The sequence below is a fragment of the Varanus komodoensis genome, unplaced genomic scaffold (assembly GCF_004798865.1).
Source record: "Varanus komodoensis strain SLA01 unplaced genomic scaffold, ASM479886v1 scaffold51, whole genome shotgun sequence".
NCBI classification, from domain to species: domain Eukaryota; kingdom Metazoa; phylum Chordata; class Lepidosauria; order Squamata; family Varanidae; genus Varanus; species Varanus komodoensis.
Window position 1 is genome coordinate 1695881 of NW_025336100.1, and position 26270 is coordinate 1722150.

General features: G+C 46.1%; 1 protein-coding gene across 5 annotated transcripts in view; it reads right to left on the reverse strand.

Moving 5' to 3' along the window:
* Positions 1–26270, reverse strand: part of LOC123031876 (ras GTPase-activating protein-binding protein 2) — an 83440-nt gene that overhangs the window by 16144 nt on the left and 41026 nt on the right. For all 5 annotated transcript variants that reach the window (XM_044447320.1, XM_044447318.1, XM_044447321.1 and 2 more), the window contains one exon: positions 9596–9698. In XM_044447320.1, coding sequence (XP_044303255.1) covers positions 9596–9698 — 103 coding nt within the window. The remainder of the gene's footprint in view (positions 1–9595; positions 9699–26270) is intronic.

Sequence of the window (26270 nt, forward strand, 5' to 3'; positions counted from 1 at the left end):
AAAGGATGGGTTTTCAATCCTATCAAAGTTTCATTGTAATGAAATTGCATGCATCATTCTAAATCCTACACAAGGGTGCAGAAGCAGTGTCACCTGGTTAAAGGTTCTAGTAAGCTTTTAAGAATGCAAAATCTGCATTTATGTTACTTTCTGATATGTTCCAACATAGGTTTCTTGGCTCCTCTCCACCCCCAACTATGATATCATAGTTGTACAGGCAGTCCCTAAGTTACAAACATCCGAGTTATGAACAACCCATATTCACAAACGAACTGCCATAAAGCCTATTAATTTTTTAAAAATTACTGCAGGAAATTGCCATCACCATAGAGAAGGAGGAAATGAAAGGGTAGAGAGGGAGGCCTCCAAAGCATGCCTTCCTGTCCCACCCATCCAGAGAGGGAAATCTCTTCAGCGTTTCCTTGCTGCAAAGACGTGGCACTGATGAACTTGGGCAGCGAGGGGATTTGCGGTTTTTCTACTTTCATGGGGGCCTGAACCCCTAACCCCCTCCCCCCTGAATGTGGAGGGCTGATGATATGTGCAAGTTACTAATGCAAGTTAAAGATGAATTTCCATTTTCTCAGGAACATAATTTGTTTATAACCCGAGGAATGCCTGTATTAGACTTGTGAATAAACTCACCTATTAATCTGTAGCAAATAAGAAAGCACTCAGGAAAAATTTCAGTATTGGAAGAAGGTTGGGTTTTAATTTATTTCAGGCAGTTGCCTGAAAGATATTTGGGCAGATGGGTGGTAACTTACAGCACAATTCTATGCATGTCTACTTAGAAATAATCCTCCATGAATTCCATGTATAGGACTGCAGCCTTAGACATCATGTCTAACCACTTTGGTTGCAGAGAAGCATGAGAACAGGTTAGTAATCACCATACATTCAGATAACAAAGCCATTGGACAACATTCAAAGAACTACTTTTGGGATACTCCAAACCTTAGAAATGTGTGACTTCTATCTCTTGAATGCCAGACCCCCACTGCCATCCACAGGAGCCTGGAGAAGGATGGGAGTTGTAGGACTTCATCTAATATGCATAGGCTCACTAATTAAGTAAACTAATTAAGTAATTCCCCTTTACTTTCAAGAGAAGTGTATAAATGCAACATTGTGACCATGCGCAAATCACAAATACAGTCTGCCTTTGGACACAAAGAACTAGACATGTGTTTTTTTCAATCCAGACTATCATTTCCCCAATTTCAATTTACAATGACCAATTGTCAAGGTCTGAAATACTAAAACCAAAATATGTATGTAGGGTTACAAATAATAGAGTGAGCATAATACAATGCTGCTGTGGCTTAGCATCAAGGAGAGTTATAAAAATGATACATTGGTTAAGCAGGTTGTGGTCAATATTAATTAAATGGAGAATGCCATATTCACATGAAGACGAGGAGAAAATGCATATAAACAGTGATTGTTGTGCCTAATATCTGATAATGGAACTCTGCCTCAAGTAGTATATGAAAATATCCACACCATGACACCATAACATAATAGGATATTACATGCAAGTTCAATTTAAATAATCTCTGTATGGGAACTATACATATTGCCCAGCCAACGCATGACATTTCAGTGGGTAGAAACAGAAACACAAAAACAGAGTGAGTCAGAAGGGGCCTCCCAAGCTCCCATCTAGTCTGATCCCCAGCTCCAGTCGGCTCCACTCATGACATGCCTACCATGTTCCTGTCCAGCTTATCCTTAAACACACTCATGGATGGGGCTTCAACCTTCTCCTGTATTATTATGCAGAGTACCCACTCTCAAATGTACTTTCAACACCTGGTAATTCTGGATATGCTTTCAAGCAAAAGTATACTCTCTTACTCTCATTAGTATGGTGTATGGGGTCCTGTTAGTATCATTCAGCCATATTTGTAATATGGTATTCAGTAATAATGAAAATCTTGCTTTGTTAATCCCATAGAACATTTCCCCTTATACTATTAAATCAAACTTTGGGTTTGGGAGAAATGGAAGTTATAATCTTGTTTTATTAATATACCAGAAAGGCAGGTTGCATACCTGTAACTGTCATTCTTTGATTGGCCATCTGTGCATTCACACACGAGTGCTGTGCTTGTGCAGTGCCACATTTGGAAAGATTCCTCTAGCTAAGTCTAGATTTTTTGGTGGGAGCCCCCCACCCCGCATTATGTAAATATGTGGGCTTCCGTCAATTTCTCAGTCCAACTGGAGACCAACATTTGCCCTTTTTTCTAGGTCCAGAACTGTACTATCACTGTGTAAATAATAGATGAAGGGACAGGAAAAAAAACATCCACCAACACTGATGCGGGGCCAGCAGGTGGGTTGCGTGAATGCACAGATGACCACTCAAAGAACAATAGTTATATGTATGCAACCTGCCTTTCTTTGTTGTGGTCTCTGTGCATCACACATATGGGTGACTAGTAAGCACACCATTAAAGGAAGAGGAAGGTATTGTTAGAAGAGAGGTGACAACACAGACCAGCCAGAGGAGCAGTCTCATCTGGCTCTCACATTGAGCTGATAGTAGTGGACGAATGGATGGTGTTGATCACATAGCTGCTCTGCACAACACGTCTAACAGTAGTCCACATGGAGGGCTGCTGATGTCAATATTGACCTGGTGGAATGAACTCTAGGACTGTCTGACAAGTCCAAGTCTGCTAGGTGGTATGCTAATTTAACTGTCTCTATGATCCAGTGTGCAAAGCACTGGGAACTGACTGGCTCGCCTTTGGAGTAGTGTACATATATGATAAACATATATTTTGCGAACCCACTTGGTTCGGGACCAATAGAAAGCTAGCATTTGGCTACCATTGAGAGTATGTAGTGCCCTTTCAGTGCCCACAGATGGTGAAGGAAAGAATGCCAGGAGCACTATTTCTTGATTTACATGAAAGAAGGAAGAGACTTTAGGGGGAAAGGATGGATCAGTACGGAGTACCACTTCTTTCTTGGGAAAGTCAAGTATGGAGGATCTCTCTGTAGTGGGCAGAGTTTGTTCACTCTATGAGCTGAGGTGATGACTAGTAGGACTAAGAGATGAGGCAAAGGTCCATGGTAGCTTCATGTAACACTATGTAACACTATGGATAGATTCCAGCTAGGGACTATGGATCAGCCAGGAGGATTTTGAAGCCTTTCATGAAATGTTCTGAGAGAGGGTGAGCGAAAGCTAAGTAGCCCTCAACAGGACCTTGGAAGGCAGAGATTGCAGATAGGTACACCTTGACAAAGGTTAGTTTATGTCCTTTTTGGTGCAGGGAGTGTAGAAACATCCCCCATGGAATTCTTGCCAATCCCTGCTCTGGAACAGCAGTTACTGAATGCAGCATTCTCTTTCGTAGCAAAGAGGACTGTAGATGGGGTACCTCATGCAGCAAATATGTTGTTCAGGATCTCTGTGTTGAGTTTCCATTCATGAATTAGGAATGGGGTGTGGCTGAGTATGTCAATAGTAACGTATGAGTCTACGGACATACTGCCCTAAATGAGCCCAATATCATCTAAGGTTATGTCGTGGTGAATGCAGCAGTTCCATATTCATAGGATTAGTCAGATCAGTGGCTCTCGTTCCACCCTGTTTGTTGATATAGAATACTGTGGTGGTATTGTTTGAGACTATTTGGATGTGTTTGCCAACTAGCATGTTCAGTAGATCAATGAACACTTTGTACACAGCCAGCAGCTCCAGGAAGTTTATATGGAGTCTCTTTTTGTGCCTGAACCAAGTCCCAAAGGTAGAAATGGAAGTCGCTCCAACAGATTCGAATTGTGCATCCTCCAAGCTAGGTTGCCAATACATGAATAGGCAGCATTAGAGTCTTTCTCAGCAAGCTGCACACCTTGTAAACTGGAGCTAGTGTGGGCGCATTTGCAGCCTGGCATAATGCACAATGGCGATGGCCGATGCTATGCACCTTAGTAACTGTTGAATCTGTTGAGTGGGGGACCTCGGGTTGGTACAAAGGTTAGAGACTGTAGTCATGAGCTTCTCCATACGGTCACAGGGAAGGTACACTCAAGCTGGCACAGAATAGAGAACTGCTTCAATACACAGGGATGGTCTGTGAAGGAGCAAGCATGGATTTTTCGATATTAATGCCCAGACCAAACGGTTAAGAGTAGTGCAGGTAATTTCAATTGACTGCAGTTAAGTCCTGTTTAGTGTCAGCTACTAACATACAGTTGTCTAAGTAGAGGTAAATGTGTATCCCCTGAAGTCGCAAATGTACACACATTGGATACTCTCGGTGTCATAGAGAGATCTAATGGTAGCCCCTTGAACTGGAAGGGGTTCGTAGCCATCTGCATCCATAGAAAATAGGTGTAGTCGGGATGGATGCTAATATGAAAGCATGCATCCTTTAAATCAATGGATATGAGCCGAACCCCTTTTTGCAATAGTGGCATAATGACTAGCAGGGGAAACCATTCTGAATTTCTTTTGAGGATGATTTACTCTTCACAGATCCAAATGAACCACTGACCTCCATCTCTCTCTTTTTTTTTTTTTTTTTTTGGAACCATCTCTTTTTTTTTTTTTTTGGAATGGTAAAGTAGTGTGAATGGACACTGTGTAGCCTTGGACTGGTGTATTGGTCAGATCAGACCTTTTACTAGTAAATTGGTGACTTCCTCCATTAGGATTAGAGAAGGAGGAGTGATGTGAACTGTTCCAAGAGGAGGCAGGGTCTTAAATTCAATTCTGTATCCATGCAGTACTATGAAAGTACCCATCTGTCAGATGTGATGGATTCCGTGCTGGGAAGATGGTGACTTAGGTAGTCTCCAAATGGGGGTGGGAAGTTAGTTAAAGGACTGGTTTATGTTGTCCATCAATGCTGTCTTTTGTCAGAGTTGAGCCATATCCTGCCTTGCTGGAGTTGGCCACAGTCCCAGTGGCATTTGCGGTTTGGTGGTTACTACCCATAATGAGGATAGCCAGCGTAAGGATCTTGTCATCTGGAATGGTAGGGCTGGTACTGGGGAAATTGGGCCCACGGCCACTAGTTGAAATGGGTTGATGCCATATGCCAAGCCGTTGCTCTAGCCTTCGGGAGCTTGTCTAATCTCTTGTCCGTGCGGGTGTGAAAGAGGCCTTCTCTGTCAAACGGCATGCTCTCAATCTGGCAATGTGTCTCGAGAGAGGTTAGCCACCCGAAGCCATGCATGTTTTCAAATCGTGCCTGCACTTACTAAGGCTCTGGAATCACAACTGCCATGATGGCATGTTGTTCTGATCTGTTGTTCTGAGAGCTGAATACCCTCTGTGAGGAAGACTCTGGTTAGTTGTTGATCTGGTAGAAAGGCCACCAGAGCCTCCATTTTCTGCCACAAGAATACCTGGTACCTCCTCATCATAACTTCATAGTTTGAGATGCAGAAGCCCAGGCCCATCATGGAGTATATCAGTTGTGCCATCATGTCTAAGCAATAACCCTCTCTGTCAGTCAGTGCAGAGTGGTCTTTGTGCAGTTGTCCTTGAATGGACACAACAATGATGGAATTTGGGTGTGGATGGTGCAAAAGGTGGGGAATATCTCTCTCCTGTACCTGGTACATCCCTTCCAGCTGGAAGTGGGAAGTGGGGTGCAGCTGGTTAGGAATCTCCCAGGGTTCTTTCATTGTCTTGGATAGTGTAGGATTGAATGGTATTGCTACCAGGACCAAGTCCTCCATCCACCAAGTAGATGCCTAGGGACAAGGCCATCTGGAGGACTTGTTCAAAGAAATGTCCAATGCTTTCCTCTGTGGATCCTAGGACCTGGGAGGAAACTTTGTCCCGGGATGACGAGATGGGTTCCACAGATTCTGCATGCGATTCTGAGTCAGAGTTGTAATCCATTGGATCTGATGAGGTAGATCTGGTTGATAGAGAAGGCAATCTGTGAACACTCCCAGGCTGTTGTTGAGTAGAGGTGCCCACTCCAGTTTGGGATGTCAGAGCTGTCTTGGTGGGGACCAATGCACCATGTCTTATTGGTGCTGGTGGCCAAGCATAATTGCAGGGGTTCACTGCATGTTCTTATCCGTATCCTAGAAGGTACTGGCTTGGGAATGGTTATCATCTGCAATATGGTTTCCCCCTATATGACTGTGCCGTTGGTTCGAAGCTGCGCACGAAGTGGTGGGGAACATTGGTGATGGGTTGGTTGAGGTTGGACAGAATGGACAGCATATGTGAGGCACTGACTTGATGCTGGTTGCACAATGGGGTGTGTGCACTGATCAAGCAGGGGACATTTAAATGGTAGGCAAATGGATTGGTGAATCATGAATCGGAGAATGATGTTGGTGCCGCCTGTTCAGGTTGGCCCAGCTGTGGTCTGATTGAGCCAGAGTAGTGGGGGATGGGATGGAGAGGCTTGAGTTAGTAGTGTGACCAGAGCGGATGAGGTGGTCAGAGTGTGAGCCATGATGCTTGGAAACTTATCGAGTGCTCAGGCTTTTGAGCCTTTTTAGCCTGCTTATGGCCCTTGAACTTGAGGTATTTTCTCTTCTCCTTCTGCTTCTTAGGCATATTGAAGGTAGCCAATGGTTTCAAAGCTGCAGAGGATGGCTTTGGCTTCCCTGTAGCACTGGTCAATGGGTGCTTTTTTGTGGCCTCTTTTGAAATTGAGGGACCTTCATCTTGGCTGCCAGCACTGTCTTTCATGGCGCCCAGAGAATGCTTCCACATTTCCATCCTCAGATGACCAGTCCTGTTTTTATGGGCCTGCTTGGTGAAGGCCTGGCAGTGCGTGCACTTGTCAACACAATGTTCCTCCCACAAGCAGAAGAGGCATAAAGAGTGGCCATTGTTGGAAGGCATCTTAATGCCACATTCAGCATATTTACAAAATGCCAGTTTGAGAGCCATCAGGGAGGAAGAAAGGAGGCCATGATGTAAGAGAAAGATGATAGAAGGGTTGTGTGTGTGTGTATTTTTGTGTGGGATAGAGGGAGGGAGGGAAGAGGGGATTCAAAAAAGGAGGCAGGTAAACACAAGTGGGAAGATTGGAAAAAAAGCAAAGAGGAGATTAAGAAGGCAGTAAGAAATACAAGAAAGTTTTTTGTGAGGAAAAGGCTGAGGTAATCATATAGTTAGAGATCCCCAGGCACTGCAAACAGTAGTTGAAATCAAACTGAGAAAATGGCAGGGGCCTGCCTATTTATAAAATGGGGAAGGAGGGGCAGGGCTCCTGTCAAAAATCCTGTCAAAAATCCTGACTTAGCTAGTGGAATCTTCCCGAACGTGGCACTGCACAGGCACAGTACCCACACGTGGATGCACAGAGACCACAACAAAGAACTGGAGGTTATTTTGAATACATTCAGAAGAAAAGACATGAGAAAGAGAAGGGTGTCCAGCTACTTAAAGTGGATGGCAGAGTGATAACAGACAACAAGGAAAAGGCAGAGATGCTCAATTCCTACTTCACTTCAGTCTTTTCCCACAAGGAAATCTACAACCAAGACGAAGTACAAGCTGAAAGTGAGAGATGGCAGCCCAAAATTGACAGACAAATGGTCAAGGAATACCTAGATGAAATAAACACATTCAAATCTCCAGGGCCTGATGAAGTCCATCCCAGAGTCATAAAAGAGCTAGCAGAGGAACTCTCAGAACCACCAGCTATTATCTCAATAAACTTGGAAAACAGGAGAAGCGCCAGATGACTGGAGAAGGGCTAATGTTGTCCCTATCTTCAAAAAGGGGGAAAAAGAGGAACTTGGGAACTATAGACCATTTTTCCATTGATTCCTGGAAAAATTCTGGAGTAAATTATTTAAAACATCAGTCTGCAAGTGTCTTGAAGAAAATGTGATGATTAATAGAAGCCAACATGGATTTATCAAAAATGAATCCTGTCAGGCTAAATTAATCTCATTTTTTTGACTGGGTAAACTCCCAAAAGGACAAAGGGAACACTGTAGACATAATCCACCTAGACTTTAGCAAAGCTTTTGACATAGTGCCACATGACATTCTGATAAGCAAATTAGCAAAAACTGGACTAGATGGAAAAACTATTAAGTGGATCCAAAATTGGCTGCTAAATTGGTCACAAAGAGTGCTCATCAATGGCACCTTCCCAAATTGGATGGAGGTAAATAGTGGGGTGCCACAGGGTTCAGTCCTGGGCCCAGTGCTCTTCAACATCTTTAATAATGATTCGGATGAGGAAGTACAAAGAAAAATAATCAGATTTGCAGATGATACAAAACTGGGTGGAATAGCAAACAGCCTACAAGACAGAATGAAGAACCAGGGCGATCTTGATAAACTTGAGCTGTGGGCTCAAAGCAACAGAATGAGATTCAGTAAAGAAAAATGCCAAGTCCTCCACCTAGGAAAAAGAAACCAAATACACAAGATACAAGATGGGGAATATGTGGCTCAAAAGAACTGCAAAAGAAATTGTCCTCTTGAAGTAATTGTGGACAATAGGCTAAATATGAGCTAACAATGTGATGCAGCCACCAAAATGACAAATGTTATTCTGGGATGTATTAACAGAAGTATTACTGCCAAATCACGAAAAACAGTAGTTCCTCTATACTCCTCACTAGTCAGACCTCATCTGGAATATTGTGTCCAGTTTTGGGCACCAAAATTTAAGAAAGATGCAGGAAAATTAGAAAGCGTTCAGAGGAGTGCAACAAAAATGATCCAGGGTTTGGAAACACTGCCCTATGAGGAGAGTCTGAGAGAACTGGATATGTTCAGCCTTGAGAAGACTGTGCGGGGGACATGATATCCACCTGTAATTACCTCAAAGGATGTCACAAAGAGGAAGGTCAAGATTTCTTCTCACTGATGACAGAGTGTAAGACAGAGAATAATCAGTTCAAGCTGTGACAACCCAGATTCAGGCTAGACATCAGGAAAAGCTTCCTCGCTGTCAGAGCAATACAACAGTGGAACCAGCTGCATAGAGAGGTGGTGGAGATATTTAAGGCAAACGAGATATTTAAGGCAAAACTGGATAGCCATCTGAATGGAATGGTGTAAATTGGTGTCTTGCAACAGCAGGGGGTTGGACCCAATGGCCCCTTCCAACTCTAATATTCTATGCTTTTATGAATGCTAAATAAATAAATGGAGGCTTGGATTTATCTGAGATCAGTCAGCAGCTACTAACCATGATAGCCAGCAGCTAAACCACCATCTTCCAAGCACAGTATATAGTAAATAATCAGTCTCACTAATCTGTCAGTATGAACTTTCCTGAGAGATCTGGTTAGCCTGCTGTTGATATCAACAGGCCTCTTTAAAATTCCAGGAGAGTGGAATTTCAAAACAAACAAACAAACAAAAAAGAGCAGGAGGAGCAGAATTGTGGTGATGGATATATAATTCAATTTCATTAAAATTTCAGCTTTCTTTTTTCCTGATAGCAAGTTTCGAGCACTTATAGCTGCAAACACAGGGTTGACAGAATGCAAGCAATGATTTCTGAGGCTTAATGGTTTGAGATATTCTTGTTGCTCTCATGTCTATCAGAAGAAAACTACACAAAACAGAAAAAAAATCCCCTTAATTTGCAAACATATGTAGCAGTGCTTGGGAAAAAAAGTTCACCTGGTCTGGGTCCCCTTGATGGAAAACCTGGTCGCTCCCTTGGACGTTGCTCACGCACACGAGGAGGCTGGGACTGGGTTTCAGGTTTTGATTCTACTCTTTGCTGGAATACAGAATACACTATTAACAAAAAAAAATCTAAAGGAAACTTAAAATTAAAAACAGCACAATTGACAAATGCAGAATAGTATATTTTTCCTACAGTAAAAAAATTACTAATTAATTCCTCTGTACCAATCCAGGACTGTAAGGCTTACTGATCTACCAGCAAACAGAATATAACCAAAATGCACACCCTCACAGAGAAAGAACCTAGTTCTGAAAAACATTATATTCATATTGGCTGAGTTCCAAAGCACTACACACAGGGACTTTTCAGCTACCTAGTCCAATGCCATTCCCTTGCGCAACTGAAAGCCATGGTCATGGGCCCTGCACAACTAGCGACAAAGAGCTGGTACCAGAAGACAGTATATCAGAGATAAAGAAAACTAGTCTGCTCAATTACAGATGGACACCTGCTGGGATTCCAGGCTTTTAATTAACCCGATTAAGGACTTCTCAGTTCAGAATGGTCTGGAACCTACTTAGTCAATGTATTTCATTACAAGTCAGTAATTAATATTAAAAATGGAAAAACCAGAATTCACTCAATGAATTTTGTTCACATCAAGTTGTACATATATTGGGATGTGTTCTTTCTACAGTAAAAGAAATTAGTGTCTGAAGCTAGCCTTTTCCAAATATGCTAAGTGGTTGTATTTTGTATGCATTTTACTGGCCCAGCAAAATGGTTCTAGATGGAACAGGCACTGCTATTTAATCTTAGGTACAGGGAAGTAATTTTCAAGCAGCAAGAAAGCCTCTGGGGCAGTCTCAATGAAACTGGGATCTGCAACAAAATGCTGCCACACATCTTTACCAGCTATCATAAATTCACCTGTCCAAGGGTCTGGGCAGCCTGGAATAGAAGTCTTATGGTCCTCTTCAGGTACTGGGGGGTGGGGGGAGGACACATTGTCTTTCCTATTTCCCTCTTCCCTCCCTCTGGACCAGAGCATTTTATAGCAGGATGCATTCAAACATCTGAGCCCACCTTTAAGATTAAGTGGGATCTGTGAGAAAATGTGCCTCTACCATTCCTCTATCTTCTAGCAGGAATGTTCCTGTTCAGGGCTCTAGCCAAGTAGATATGTCCTCTAGGATACTGTAAACTCAACCACTCCATTTTACCCACTCATGTTTCTTACTGTCAACCAATTCAACTTCCTGTTACTACTGCACATTGGACTGTTTTTAGAGAGTAGATCCTTTACGGTAAAAAACTAATTTCTTTGTCATTTTGTAAATGTCAGGGTTCCTCTGAGAACACTGATACCTCCTCTTGATTCCCAACAATCTAGTTTTGACTCAAATCCTGTTGACATGTACACTTGCTATTAGATGACATGTAAAGATAGATGCATGGCTATTTCTTAGCATAACTAATAATCCTACTGACTTAGATCAAAAAGATCAAAAGGCAGCCTGGCATTTAATTATTTAACTCGGTTAATATACTGGGTTCAGAGACCTTTATAATAATAATGGCACCTAGCAGAATTTTACTATAAAAAAGCTGCACAGTGATGTTCCTTCAAAATGGAGATATCCAAAGTTGGAAAATCTAAGTTACACTATGTTTCCCACAATCTACCAATACATTCTCTGTATTAATCCCACTGAAATGCTTTTATTCCTTTCCACATGAGACAACACAGATTGTGTCCTGAAGGTCAGATTGTTTAAAGACACTGGCATAAGTAGACTAAGATCTAAATGATCCAAGGTCTAAACGAAACAGATGATGATGATGATGATGATGATGATAGCACCAGAAATGGATATGGCAGCTTGCTTCAAGGAAAGGCAGCTATTTTGTAGAATACTAAATTAGGGGAAACCTTGAGTAGCAGCATTGTGGTGAAGCCTATAACTGCTTGCTCCATAGAGTCACAAAATGTTATTCTAAGCTACAGAAAGACTTTCAGCTGTACTAAATTTATTAAAATATGGAGACTTCAGACAAGTGTGTAACATTCTATATAACAAGCACCCAACTAGACTATGAACTTAGCTGTTTAAGTCACAGATCAGGTTTCACATTTCATAGTACTGTCAAGTTAATGGAATCTACTGGGGAAAATTCTAGGCAAGTTTAACATGCACTTTTCAGATTCATGAAAGATATTAAAGGAAAATTTGAACTTAATCTTGTTAGTTCCAGCTAGAGTGTATATACCCACAGCCTGGAAATCAACAAAAGCTTCTTCTTTAACAGACTAGAATAAACATTAATAAATGCTATACATACTGAATTGATCCAAAATAAAAAATATGGAAGATCATCAAACGTGTTTCTGAAAAGGCAGGTTGCTTAACTGTAACAGTTGTTCTTAAAGTGGACATCTGTGCATTTACACATATGGTCTCTGCACCGGCATGGAAGTTTTCACAATTGAAAGTGTTTTGGCAGCAAACCCCTCCCCCACCCTGGTGTTCACTATACATGGGAGGAGTTTCCACTCATTCCTTCAGTTTACTTGAGACTACCTTTGTGGCCTTGAGACTGAGGGATCATTCTGATTGATCTCAACTGAGGTACAGAAAAGAAAAATATTGACCCAGTTTCGATATATAAAAAATAATGTTTAGAATATGATATCAAAGAGGGGTTGGTGGATGCATTGTGTGAATGTACAGATGACCACTCAATGAATAACAGTTACAGGTGAACAACCAGACTTCCCTCTTTGTGGATTCTGTGCATCAGACATATGGGTGCCTAGTAAGCCTGTTGTTGGATGCTGGGACAGTGTCATCATTAAAGCACTGATGAAAGGACTGCCCTGCTGAAAGGATAATCAGCTTTGGCACAGATACAGAGTTTATTATTATTAGTTTTTTATAGCCAAAGCTCTCTGGGCAGTTAATAGAAGTTAAACAAAAAATTTAAAGACATCCAAAAATAATTTTAAAGATCAAAACCATAAGAACAATTGGAATTGCTATAATTCAGCACAGAAGTATAACAATGGTATAGAATAAAATATATAAATTTAAAAAGTGAAACACAGTTAAAATGCTGGAAAAATAAAAAGTTCTTCACCTGGTGCTGAAAAAAAAAAAAATACAAAGTACACATCAGGCACACCTCTATGGAGAATTCATTACAAAACTTGAGATATCACAGTAAAAAGGGCTCTCCTCTTGGCAGTCACCCACCTCACTTCCTCTCTCTCCCAGAGAACAACCCTTAAAGGAGATGATCATGATTTACTTCATTTCTATACTGCCCTGTAGCCAAAGCTCTCTAGTCTCAGGTTCTGGGTACATACATATGGGAGGAGGCGATCTTTCAGATAATCTGGCCCCAAGCAATTTGGGGCTCTGAATGTCTGTACTAATGCTTTGAATTGGGTGTGGAATTCAATGGGCACCCAGTGCAGCTAGAAGAACAAGTTCCCCTTAACAGTCTACCCTATTTTGGATCAGTTGAAGCTTCCAGACTTTTCAAAGGCAGCCCCACATACAGCACATTGCAGTAATCCCAACAAGAGGTTATACCAGAGCATGGATAACTTGCTAGGTTCTTTGTCCAGACAGGGCTGTACTTGATATATCAGCTTAAGCTGATAAAGTTGCTCCATGCTACCAAGTCCACTTATGCCTCAAGTGACAACTCTGTGTCCAGCAGCATCCCCAAAATATTGTCCTTTAGGAGGAGTGTAACCCCATCTAAAACAGGTTGCGTATCACCCAACTGAACAGGTAAACCACCCATCAACAGCACCTCTGTCTTGTCTGGTTTGAGTCTGTTGGACCTCACCCAACCCATTACAATGCTCACACACAGAGTGGCCACTACCTCACCTAGGCTTAAGGAAAGAGAGGAAAGCTGAGTGTTATTCACATATTAGTGGTACCTTAGCCCATATCTCTCAGTAACATCCCCCAGCAGCTTAATGTAGAAAGTAAATAGCATAGGGGATAAAATAAAACATTGCAATATCCAATGGCATAACTGCCATGGCAGGGAGCAATAATCCCCAGCACCATCTTCTGGAATCAGCTGGTCAAGGAAGAACAGAACAACTACAACGGAGTGCCTCCTACTCCCAGCCCAGCAAGCCTATCCAAAAGGGTACCATGCTTGATGGTACTGAAAGCTGCTGAAAGACCCAGGCAAATCAATAGGGTTGTACTCTGCCTTTCTCCCAGCAAAGGTTATCCCACAGGGCAACCAAGGCAGTTTCTGTTCTAAAACCAGGCCTTAAGTCTGGTGGAAACGGATCTAGATAATCCATTTCATTCAAGAGTGCCTGTTCAGACACCACCTGCTCCAGCACCTTGCCCAGGAAGGGGATGTTGGCCACTGGCCTATAGTTAACATCCTCTGGACCCAGGATAGGCTTTTTCATAAGTTGCTTCATTACAGCCTCTTTTAAAGCGGCTGACACCATTCTCTCTCTCTCAAGGAGGAACTTACCTTGACCCAAGCAGAAATCCCTTCCTAATTGTTGTGAGAAGCTATGATAAGCTTTGATTCAACCCCACAGGGGGTTGAATCCCTCATACCTTATCTTCCACAAGGACAAGGTAATGCTGCGCCCAGCTCCATCCTTGCTTCCAAAAGTAGCATCCCCTTTTCAATTAAATCACATTAGTTTGCTAGCATTTTTGCTTCCTTATCTAACCCAATGGAGGATTTGTTGCATACTCTGGATATTTGTAGAGTGCTGGAATTCTATGGGTCCAGTACTGAATCTTTCTGTCGAACCCAAAGGCTTTTTATCTTTTTATGGAGGCTAAAATAAAGGACAACCTCTGTCACTGCAGAGGCCAGTAGCCCGGATAGTGAGGAAACATAGAAACAGAGCGAGTCAGAAGGGGTCTCCCAGGCCACCTAGTCTGAGCTCCGGCACCAGCCAGCTGCGCTCACGACATGCCCACCATGTGGACGTCCAGCCTATCCTTGAACACCCACACCAATGGGGCCTCAACGACCTCTCGTGGAAGCCCATTCCACACCCTTGGGGTCCTAACTGTCAGGAAATGCTTCCTGGCATCCAAATGGAACCTTGGCTCCCTGAGCATTGCTCCATTGGAGCGTGTCCTGCCTTCCTCTCCAGGGGAGAAAAGCAGGTTGTTTACCTGTAACTGATGTTCTTCGAGTGGCCATCTGTGCAGTCACACATATGGGTTCTGTGCCTGCGCAGTGCCTTTGGCCGGAAGATTGACAGCTAACGGTTTTTTGGCGGGAAGCTCCCCTCCCCCATGGCCTATAAAGAGTGGAGCGTCCGCCATTTGTTCAGTCTTTGACAACCGAACGTGCGCCCGCTTGTGGAAAAATTCTCAGTATGAGATAGGAAAAAAGGGATCGGTACCAAGAAAAAATGGGAAACTTTCGGTACTGATGAACGTGTCAACTCACCAACACCGAGCAGGGCTGGCAGGTGGGTGTGTGACGGCACAGATGCCAGTCCAAATGGTAAAACTTTGAACTCATAAAGTTGGTTTGCAACAGCAAAACGAAGGAAACGCCTGTAAGTTGGATGAATTGAAATATGAAAGTAGGCGTCCTTCAGGTCCAGTGAGGCGAACCAATCACCTCTCCTTAACAACGGGAAAATGTTTTGAAGGGTGGTCATACGAAACTTTCTCGGTATAATAAACTTATTCAAGTCCCGTAAATCCAAAATCGGACGTAGACCACTGTCCCGCTTGGGGACCGTAAAGTATCTGGAATAGAATCCGTGGAGTCCGTCAGATGGGAATACTTGGCAAATTGCTCCTTTTCGGAGAAGTTGCTGTACTTCGTTGAGAAGTACCGGCAAACATGAAGTAGACCGGATCGGACTCGATGGAGGAACGATGTTGAATTCTATTCGATAGCCGTGTTGAACGATGGATAATACCCACCAGTCAGATGTGATGGACTCCCAGATGGGAAGTTGGCTCCGGAGCCGATCCCCAGATGAGAGAGGGGTGGGTATTTGAGGAGTATGAGGAGTGGTTCGCCAATCCCGTCAGCGCTGCCTCCAATCGTCGAATCGGCAACAGCCCTGCTGGTATCTTTGTTGAGGCTGCTGACGGCGGTGTTGTTGTTGCTGTTGCTGCCTATGTTGAGGCTATTGCCTGGGGTAATATTGCTGCCTGTAGGGCGGACGGTTCCATGGCCACTTACATTTGGGCAGCGACTGAATCTCCATTCATCGGGCCGTCATCCGAGATTCATGGAGTTTCTTGAGCTTGTGGTCCGTCTTAGCATGGAATAGCCCGGACCCATCGAAGGGCATTTCTTCGATGAGCCATTTGGTCTCTTCAGGGAAATTGGTGCTCCGTAGCCACGCATGTCTCCGAAGAGAGACAGCACCAACCAGTGCCCTCGATAGGTGTCCACATGGTGCCTGGCTGTGGACAATTGTTGCACCGCCACGTGCATCGCCTCTTTGATGAGGATCTTGGCCAATTCGCCCTGTTGATCCGGGAGGGCCGAGACAACGTTGTTGAGACACTGCATTATGAAATACTGGTATCTCGCCAACCAACGTCGCCTCGTAATTAGAGATACGCAATCCCAAGCCTGAGGCTGCGTAAACCCTCCTGGCCAGTGAATCTATCTTGCGGCCCTCCTTGTCTCTCGGTGCGGTATGACCCCTTGCCTCTCTTCCCTGGGAGGACTCCACCATGGGAGGAATGTCCTCCTCCCGAACCCGGTACATGGCTTCGTACCTCCGGGATGTAGGTTGAGGATGGGATGGCAAGTCCTAGGGTTGGGTCATCACCTGCCGCAAGGTGGTAATCAGTGGCAGGACGATGGAGGTGGACTGCTCCCCGCGGACGACATCGTATATTTTGTCCGTAGACGGCCCTGGCCGTTGGACGGCGTCGATGTCCAAAGATTGGATGAGCCTGCCCATCAGCTCCGCAAAGGACACATGTGACTCGTCCGGTGATGCGGGGCCCTGGGAGGTAACTGCGGCATCAGGAGAGGTTGAATCCAAATCGGAGTCATTGGAATCCGCGCCGTAATGAGGAGGAGCCGAAGAGGAAGACTCTGCTGGCGAGACGGAGCGGCTGCTATCATCCCGTGGTACCGGGGATGAGCGCCTTGGATCCGGATGGGGCAGGCGGTCACGAAGGTGGAATTGTGGTTGATCCCTTGGAGCAGGATAGTATCCGGTCGAGTATGGCTCGTCCCAAGGCGGATAGTAGGGATGACGCCAGTCCTCGACCCTCTCAGACCGCTGCTCCCTAGAATGGCTTCTGCGGGTCCTAAGCAGGGTGTCAACCACATCCGTCTCCAGCGTAGCCGCGGGCATAGGGGTTGGTGACCTAGCCCTGTGGGGAGAGTCCTGGATCTCTCCATCCAAGATCGAACCCCGTTGGACAGCTGGCGGTGGTTCAACCAGGGGGTCAGCCACACGGCGAGGAGACCCTTGAGGGGTGACCCTCATGGCTGCCTGGATCGCCGGCTCAGGTGGTGTCGGCATGGTAGGAGGCGCCAGTACCAACGCTACTGTCGAACCTGAGGTACAGTGTCGGGGTCGATCCGGATCCTTAGCCTTCAGGGTCGACTTAGAAGGCTTCTCCTTCCTGGCCTTTTTGGCAGGTTTTACAGCCTCGGCATGCTTGCGCTTCTCCCTTTTTTTCTTAGGAGAAGCTGGTGGGGCCCTAAAAGCAGAGGCACCTTCATCCGATGGACGGGAGGGCGGTACCACCGCAGCCGGGCAAGGCTTCGGAGCAGTGACCAATGGGTCGGACTGCATGAGAGCCCGATCCCACAGGAGTCTCCCGAGGCGGTTCTCCCGGTTTTTTCTGGCCTGTTTGGAGAAGGCCAGACAGTGGGAGCACCTGTCAGTCCTATGCCCCTCCCCCAAGCAGAGGAGGCATAGATCGTGCAGGTCGGACGGAGACATTTTCGATCCGCTCTCCGCACACTTGCGGAAGGCCGCTCGCTGCGCCATCGCAGAAATAAAGAGAAAAGGAGACAGCGCAGAGGATAAGAATATATTTTTGGTTGGTTTTTTTTTTTTTAGAAGGAGAGATGGAACACTAGAACAATAGAAGAAGAAACTAGAAGTAACAAGAGTTTTAGGGATATAAAACTGGGAATGAGAAGAAGACAATAGCTACAAGGAAACGGTCAAGCGAAAGACGAAAGCGGCACGAGGCACAGTGAACGGCGGTCGCAAAGACTGAACAAATGGCAGATGCTCCGCTCTTTATAGGCCATGGGGGAGGGGAGCAGAGCTTCCCGCCAAAAAACCGTTAGCTGTCAATCTTCCGGCCAAAAGCACTGCGCAGGGGCAGAACCCATATGTGTGATGCACAGAGGCCACGACGAAGAACAGGTCCCTACCCATCTCCATGTGACATCCCCTCACATACCTGTATGTCGCCAACATATCCCCTCTGAGTCTCCTCTTTACCAGGCTGAAGAGACCCAGTTCCCTCAGTCTCACCTCATACCCCATCCCCTGCAAACCGGCCACCAACCTTGTGGCCCTACGCTGCACTGACTCCAACCTGGCTATATCCTTTCTGTAATGAGGGGCCCAAAAATGAGCACAATACTCCAGTTGTGGGCGCACCACAGTCGTATAGAGTAGTAACAATACCTCTCTTGATCAAGAAGCCACACTTCTGGCTATGCAACCAAAGGTGGCGTTCGCCCTCTTGACCACCACATCACACTGCTGACTCATGTTTAGGCTGCAGTCAACCAGTACCCTGAGGTCCCTTTCACAAGTGCTGCTCTCCAGCCACTTGTCACCTAACCTGTACTTATGACACCTATTCGTATGCCCCAAGTGCAAGACCTTGCACTTATCCACATTGAACGCCATCCTGTTGTCTCCTGCCCACTTCCATAGTCTGTCCAGATCCTTTTGGATCTGGAGTACCTGTTCCTCAGTTGTGGCCGCTGCACCAGTTTTAGTGTCATCTGTGAATTTGATCAGCAGACTGTTCACCCCTTCTTTCATGTCATTAATGAAAAGATTAAACAGGATCGGCCCCAGGACAGAGCCCAGGCGGACCCTGCTTGTCACTGGCCGCCATCCCGATGATTCCCCGCTAATGGTTATCTTCTGCTTTCGGCAAGTTAACCATGTCCTAATCCACCGGACAGTGCTTTGGTGTATCCCAAAACTCCTCAGTTTCTCCACCAGGATATCAGGGGGCACTTTGTCAAAGGCCTTGCTGAATTCCAGGTATACCACATCCACTGCATCCCCTCCATCTAGCCATCTCGAAACCTTGTCATAGAATTCCACAAAGTTTGTCTGGCAGGACCTCTTTTTGCGGAAGCCATGTTGTGTGGCTGTCAGCCTCCCTTCCCTATCTAGCATCACTAGATCTCCCTCTATTATGAGCCTTTCCATTGTTTTTCCTACAATGGACGTAAGGCTAACTGGTCTATAATTCCCCATGTCCCTTCTACTACCCTTTTTGAAAATTGGGACCACTGATGTAAACCTCCAGTCCTCTGGAACTTCACTTCCTTGTGGAGGACTCAAAAATGGAGGCCAGCGGGCGTGAGAGAACCCCTGCCAACTAAGTACTCTCGGGTGTAACCCGTCAGGGCCTGGTGCCTTTGTAATGTCCTATGCCCTGAGGAGTCCCTCGACTTCAAAGGGGGTGACTCTAATATTTGCCCCTAAGTCCCCAGCCTCATCTAACCTCCTATGCAGATATCCCCCGTCCTGCTTTGGGGAGAACACAGAGGCAAAATAGTCATTTAGCATCTGTGCCTGTTCCCTCATATCAGTCACTGGATCTCCTTCCTCCTTATTTAGTGGTCCCACCACTTGTCTCCCCTTCCTCTTCCTATTTACATGCTGAAAGAAGCCCTTTTTGATGCTCTTGATATTCTTGGCAAGTCTCAGCTCGTAATCTAGCCTTGCGAAGAATCCTTCTACAATGGGCCTCCTCCTCCCGGTATACCCTTTTGTCTATTTGCCCCAGTACCCATTTCCTAAGGAGGTTCCTCTTTCGTCTAATCCCTCTAACCACCTCCTTTCGCATCCATGGCAGCACTCTCCTCCGCCTCCCCACCTTACTGACTAGAGGTATCGTCAAGACTTGCGCCTCCAAAACCTCCCTTCTGAGTGCCATCCACCCCTCCTCAACTCGCTTACCTTCCGGTAACCTATCCCAGGAGACTCTCCCCAGTCTGGCCTTCAGTTGGGCAAAGCAGGCCCTCTTGAAGTCCCAGCTTCTAGTGTTTGACCTGCTGCACGTCCCCAGTCCCCTGATCTCAAAGGATGGAGTGATCTCTCGCATCCAGAGCTCCCCTAATCTGTACTTCATCTATCAGCTCCTCCCTATTGGTCCAAGTCAAGGATGTTTCCCCCCCTCGTCGCTTCTCGGACCCTCTGTGTGAAAAACTCTCCCTCTATAGCTTCTAGGAAGCGACGTGACCTGGCTGTCACCGCCAAGTGAATCTCCCAAGTAATATCCGGGAGATTGAAATCTCCCATAATTACTATGTCTCTCCCCAGAGATATCCTTAGAATCTGGTCTGTCAGGACATCATCCAGGGTCTTAAGTTGACCTGAAGGGCGATAACATACCCCCACTGTCAGGTCTCTTTCCCTGTCAAAACCCCGAAGTTTCACCCAGACTGCCTCTACCGAATCCCCATCTGTGCTGCATACTATCTCACTGCATCCTATCCCTTCCCTGACATATAAAGCCACGCCCCCACCTCTCTTTCCCTTCCTGTCCTTTCTAAAAAGGTGATACCCCTCTATGTTCACATTCCAGACTTGCCTTTCATCCCACCAGGTTTCTGTGATTCCCACCAGGTCATACCCTCCTATTCCCAGGAGAGCTTCAAGCTCTTCCTGCTTATTACCCATGCTCCTAGCATTGGTGTACATGCACCTCAACTCCTTCCCACCACTTCCTTTCCTTGGAGTTCCCAGCCTCCTCCTTCCTCCCATCCTCCCTCATACCTGGCCCCTCTCTGTAGGAGTCCTGTCCGTCCCTGCTCCACCTCTAAAACCCTGCTCCCAGAGCCCTGATCCTCTCCCCACACTTGCCCAGTGCAGACACGTTTCTGTGGGGCCTGAACCCCCCACCCCGCCTGGCTCAGTTTAAAGTCTTCCGGATGAAGCTCGCTAGAGCATCTCCAAAGGACCTTTTCCCCATCCTCGTGAGGTGTAACCCGTCCCTTGCCAGAAGTTCATTGGCAAAAACCGAGTGCCGTGGTCGAGGAACCCGAGGCATTCCTTCTGGCACCACACCCTAAGCCAGTTGTTCACCTCGGAGACCCTCCTGTCCCTTCCTGGCCCAAATGCCCGGACTGGTAAGATTGACGAGAAGGCCAGTTGGGCCTTTAGCTCCCTGAGTTTCTTCCCCAAGGCCTCCAAGCCCCTGGTGATCCTGACCACACCCTGCCTGACCACATCGTTTGTGCCCACATGGATCACCAGGAGCAGCTGGTGACCCTCGGAGTGAACAAGATGCTCCACTCTGTCCTTCACATGCCGGAGTATCTCCTTGGCACAGGAACCGTCTGGCCTGCAACTCGTACCACTGAAGGCACACTCTACATGAATGACAGCAATGTCTGCTGCTTTGCATGCCAGAATCCCTGTGCCAAACTTCAGCAAAGCAAACACCAGGTCAATTCCATTGACTTTCACGGAGCAAGGCAGGGTAAGAGGACTGCTTGTCCTGTGGAGTAGCTGCCTGCCCCTGCCTGGAGAGGCAGCAGCTGTGCTCCAGAAATGGGGCTATCACCACTAATGGCCTACTTCAAGAGATAAGCCCAAGGCAGTGACCTTGGGCAGGAACCAAAGGGTTTAGCATAGAAAGAGGTGATCTCACAGCAACTGTTGTCGATCAGCTTAGAAATGGAAGGTCTCTCTGGAAGCACCTGTAAGAATATTCTACTGAGATGTGGAAGTACGCTTCCTTCCAGTCTACCTATACATACCAATTTTGCAGCAATCTTGGTTGGAGCACTTTTGGCTTTGATGGTACAGTGGTACCATGACTCACGAACTTAATCCGTTCCAGGACTCTGGTCATGACACAAATTGGTTGTGAGCCAAGTCAAATTTCCCCATAAGGTTCAATGTAAATAAGGTTAATCCGTTCTGTAACTATTCTTTTAAATCAGAAAAATTTGAAGCAAAGTGACAAAGAACAACAAAGATCATGGCCATCTCCCCCCAAACCCTGAGCACAAGCATGGTCATCTCCCCCAAACCAGAACAAGCGCACTTGCAGCCATGGCCATAGATGGGCACACTCACAGAGGCACTCGGGGGAGGAGCTGGGCACACTCGTGGGGAGACAGACACGATCATGCTGGGGGAGGATGGCCAAGATCGCGGTTGCACTGGTGCAGGAAAAACAGGCGCAATCACGGTGCACTCATGCAGGAAAGATGGGCGTGATCTTGGCTATCTCCCCGCCGCACCCCGAGCACAACCACAATCATGCCTGTCTTCCCTGCCCGAGCACAACTGCGATCGTGGCCATCTCCCCACTCGGGGGTGGTGGGGAGATGGCCGCGATCGTGGTTGCCACCCAATGTGAAGTTCATGAGCTGAGTCAATTTTTTAATGAAATTTTGTTTGCGACCTGATTTGGTTGTGAACTGAGGCATTTGTGAGCCAAGGTACCATTGTATTTGATAAGACCTTTTTGTCTTGACTGCAGTGGAAAGTGCTGATGAGATTATCTATCATCCCATGCCTGAGTTGAAACTGGGGGTGCCCTAGATCCAAACCATTTACATGGTCTCTCGATGGGGAGGGAGGAAAATCCCCAACTACTGTGGTCTGTGCCTTGTATATGAAGAGTCTTTGCATTGAAGAGTCCATCCCCATTGAATGGCAGATCTTTGATGAGGGATCAGCCCTTTTTTGATAGACCAGAAAAGCACTGCCAGGCATCTCTCCACAGCACCATAGTACTGACATGGTCTTTATGCCATAGTCTGCCTAGCAATATTGATCAGAATATGGGAGAGAGACCTCATTTTGGACTTGCTAAGACTCCGATGTGTTCTCTTTGTTGCTTTGGCAGGTAATTGCAAGAGATCTGATCTTCTCCCATAGGAAAAGCTGGTACCTTACCATGATGGTGTGGTAGCTGGCTACCCAGAGTTCCAGTCCCAAGGATAAGTGGATATGTCTCCCCAAAACATCCAGGTGGCATCCCTCCTTGTCAACTGGAGCAGTGGTCACTGTGTGACTTTCTCTGTTCTGACTCCACAACAATGGAGTTCAGGTTTGGATGATGGAAAAAGAAAGTCATGTTCTTCTCCTGCACCCTATACATATTTTCCTGTTTCTTGGACAATGATGGCATCAATGATGGAGCATTCCATGACTGTTGTACAGTTTGTTAAGTATAGGCAGGAATGATGTAGCCATTGCCATTCATTCTTCCATGTACATGACATCAAAGACTGGACACTTTCTCTGATTACAGCTTTGTTGTTGGTCCAAGTGTTTGGCCCATCCTCTAGACCAGGGGTCCTCTACCTTTTTTAAAGGGGGCTAGTTGACAGGTACCAGCAGTGGGCATGGGCTGCCAAGGCAATGCCAGCAGGGGGGAGGGGCACAGGTTGGTGAGGAAGCAGGGAGTGTGCACACGCGAGGCAGGGACAGGGGATGTGTGGGGCAAGGCGCCGGTTTGCTCGCGAGGAGATCGAGTCCAAAAGACCTCCTTGCGAGCAAGCCACCTCCAGGCGTGCGCACGGCAAGGCGCCAGCTTGCTCACAAGGAGATCATTTTCTCCGATTGAATCCAAAATTATCTCCTCGCAAGCAAGCTGCCGCCATGCGTGCAGGGCACAGCGCCAGCTTGCTCACAAGGAGATCGTTTTCTCTGAGCTAGTCCAAAATGACCTCCTCTTGAGCAAGCCATGCCTCGTGCCCAGCGAGTGTAAAACCTGTGGGGTGGGCCAGTTAAATGGGCATGGCAGGCCAGATGCGGCCCACAAGCCTTAGTTTGAGGACCCATGCTCTAGACCTTGTCTAGAGAAATGGCCCTTGTCCTTTCAAAAGGAAACAGGGTCTTTGGCTCTCAGAACTACATCCAAATAGGAAGTAGATAGTGCAACTGATGAATAGATGTCGGTGTCAGAACTGTAGTCTTTGATATCTGACAGAGATGATGGTATGGAGCAGGAAAACACAGTCAACAACGTGGCATAATGGAGGTTGCACATTAGAGAGGTCTCCAAAGATTTGCAGGTGAGGACATTGGCTGCTGAGGACTTAGTAGTGGAGCTAGTGTCCTTTGGAACACAAGTTGGTTAAAGAACTGCTCTGGTCTCCCACAAACTTCTGGATGGTAGTCTGGCCAGTACGAGGGGTTGTAGAGGAATTCCTATGGCGAAGATATCCTTATGGATCATAGAAGCCTCAGTACACAGGTTGGACAGAGTACTGTCTGTCCCAGTCTGAAATGGGAGAGACAGAACAGTCCCTGTAGAGATTAGTTTGGATGGTTTTATGGTCCAGATGCACTGGAGATGGAGTAATTAGCTGTAGCCAGGCTGAGACTGCAGAAAATGGGTGAGCAAGTAGAGAGGTGTCCCAAATCTCTCCTTCTGATACCAAAGATGAAATAATTTCAGACCTCAGTATGAATGACCCTGTTCCAGGGTATCTGATGTCAATGTTTCCCATCCAGTTGGATTCAGTCACTGCTTCTCTGATTGTACTAGGTGTTTCCGGCTCCTGCCAACTTTGCTTCCTTTTGTAACCAACCCTTTTACCTTTTTTAACTTTAAGGATCTCCCTGGAGTTGGGATTGGTAATCAGCCAGTGGTTAGGGCAGTAATTGCAGGAGGTGCAGACTGAGGCAAGGAGGAAGACTCAGATGCTGACTGTTCGGTGGTTCTGGTGGCTTAATGGCATCCACCACTTGGAGTGCATTGCTCCAAAGTTCTGTGTGAAGGCACCCTGCCCCATGCTTCCTGCCTGCTTAGTGAAGGTCTCGCAGTGCGTGAACTGATTGACCACAAGCCCCTTGCCAAGGAAGAGCAGACATAGTGAGTGCCTGTCTACTGGCAGGAGCTTGCTGCTGCTGAACTGCACGTATTTTTCTAAAAGGTGCCTTAGATGCCATCACTAAGGTAGAAAAAGGGAGTAGAAGGAATACAAAGGACAAGCTGGTATTTTCTGAAAGGTAGGATAAAACAGATAATGATTTAGACATTTTTAAGAAAAGCAAGATGAAATTTCTGATAGGCAAAAATTTTTAAAGGCAAAAAAGATGAGGCAAGGAAAAACACTCACAAAGGAATTCCAGAAGGTGGTGCTGGGGGACTTTGGCTCTGCGCCATGGCAGCTTTGCCATGGAGTACCGCAGGGGTCCATTCTGTCCCCACTGCTATTCAACATCTACATGAAACCACTGGGAGAGGTCATCAGGAGGTGTGGGCTGCGGAATCATAAGTATGCTGATGATACCCAGCTCTACCTCTCGTTCTCTACCAACCCAGGTGAGGCAGTGGCTATACTGAACCAGTGCTTGGCCGAGGTAATGGGCTGGATGAGGGCCAATAAACTGAAACTCAATCCAGACAAGACAGAGGTCCTGCTGGTGGGTGGTTCGAGCTCCTGGGTAGATGACTTGGACCTTGTCCTGAATGGGGTTGCACTCCCTCTAAACGATACAGTCCGCAGCTTGGGAGTGCTCCTCGACCCAGAGCTGTCCTTGGAAGCTCAAGTGACTGCGGTGGCGAGGAGCATTTTCCTTCAGCTTCGGCTAATCTATCAGCTGCATCCCTACCTGGAGGATGATTGCCTAGCGACAGTGACGCACACATTGGTTACTTCCCGGTTGGATTTCTGTAACGCGCTCTACGTGGGGTTGCCCTTGAAGACAATTCGGATACTTCAGATGGTGCAAAACAGAACAGCCAGGTTGTTGATGGGGACTGGGTGTTATTCTCACATAACCCCAGTCCTCTACCAGCTTCACTGGCTTCCCATTGAAGTCTGGGCTCAATTCAAGGTGCTGGTTATTACGTATAAAGCCCTTAATGGCTTGGGACCTGGATACCTAAAGGAACGCCTGCTTCTTTATTTGCCCTCCCGCCCCTTGAGATCGGCAGCAAAGGCCCTCCTCCAGGAGCCCTCCGGGAGAGCAATCAGGAGGCAAAGTACCCAGAGGAGGGCTTTCTCTGCGGTGGCGCCCCATCTATGGAATGCGCTCCCCAGAGAGGTCTGCCTGGCGCTGTTGTTATTTGCTTTTCAGCACCAGGCTAAGACCTTTTTATTTAAACAATATTTTAGCAACTCTGAATAATATCTGTAGGTTTTAATTTTGCAGCCAGGGTGATTCTGGGTTTTTAACTGTATTATTTTATTATGTATTATGTTTATTTATTTTATGTGAGCCGTTCTGAGGCTATAAGCGATGGGATGGCATACAAAAATTCCAAATAAATAAATAAATAATAAAGAGACAGGGAGCCTGATTGCTAATGGACTGGTTAAAAATCAAATAAATAAATAAATATAAATATAAATGAGCAGTACAAACAAATAGAGAAAAACAATAGAATGGAAATGACTAGAGATATTTTCAGGAAAATTGGAGACATCAAGGGAATGTTTTATGTAAAGGACAAAAATGGTAGGGACCTAACAGAG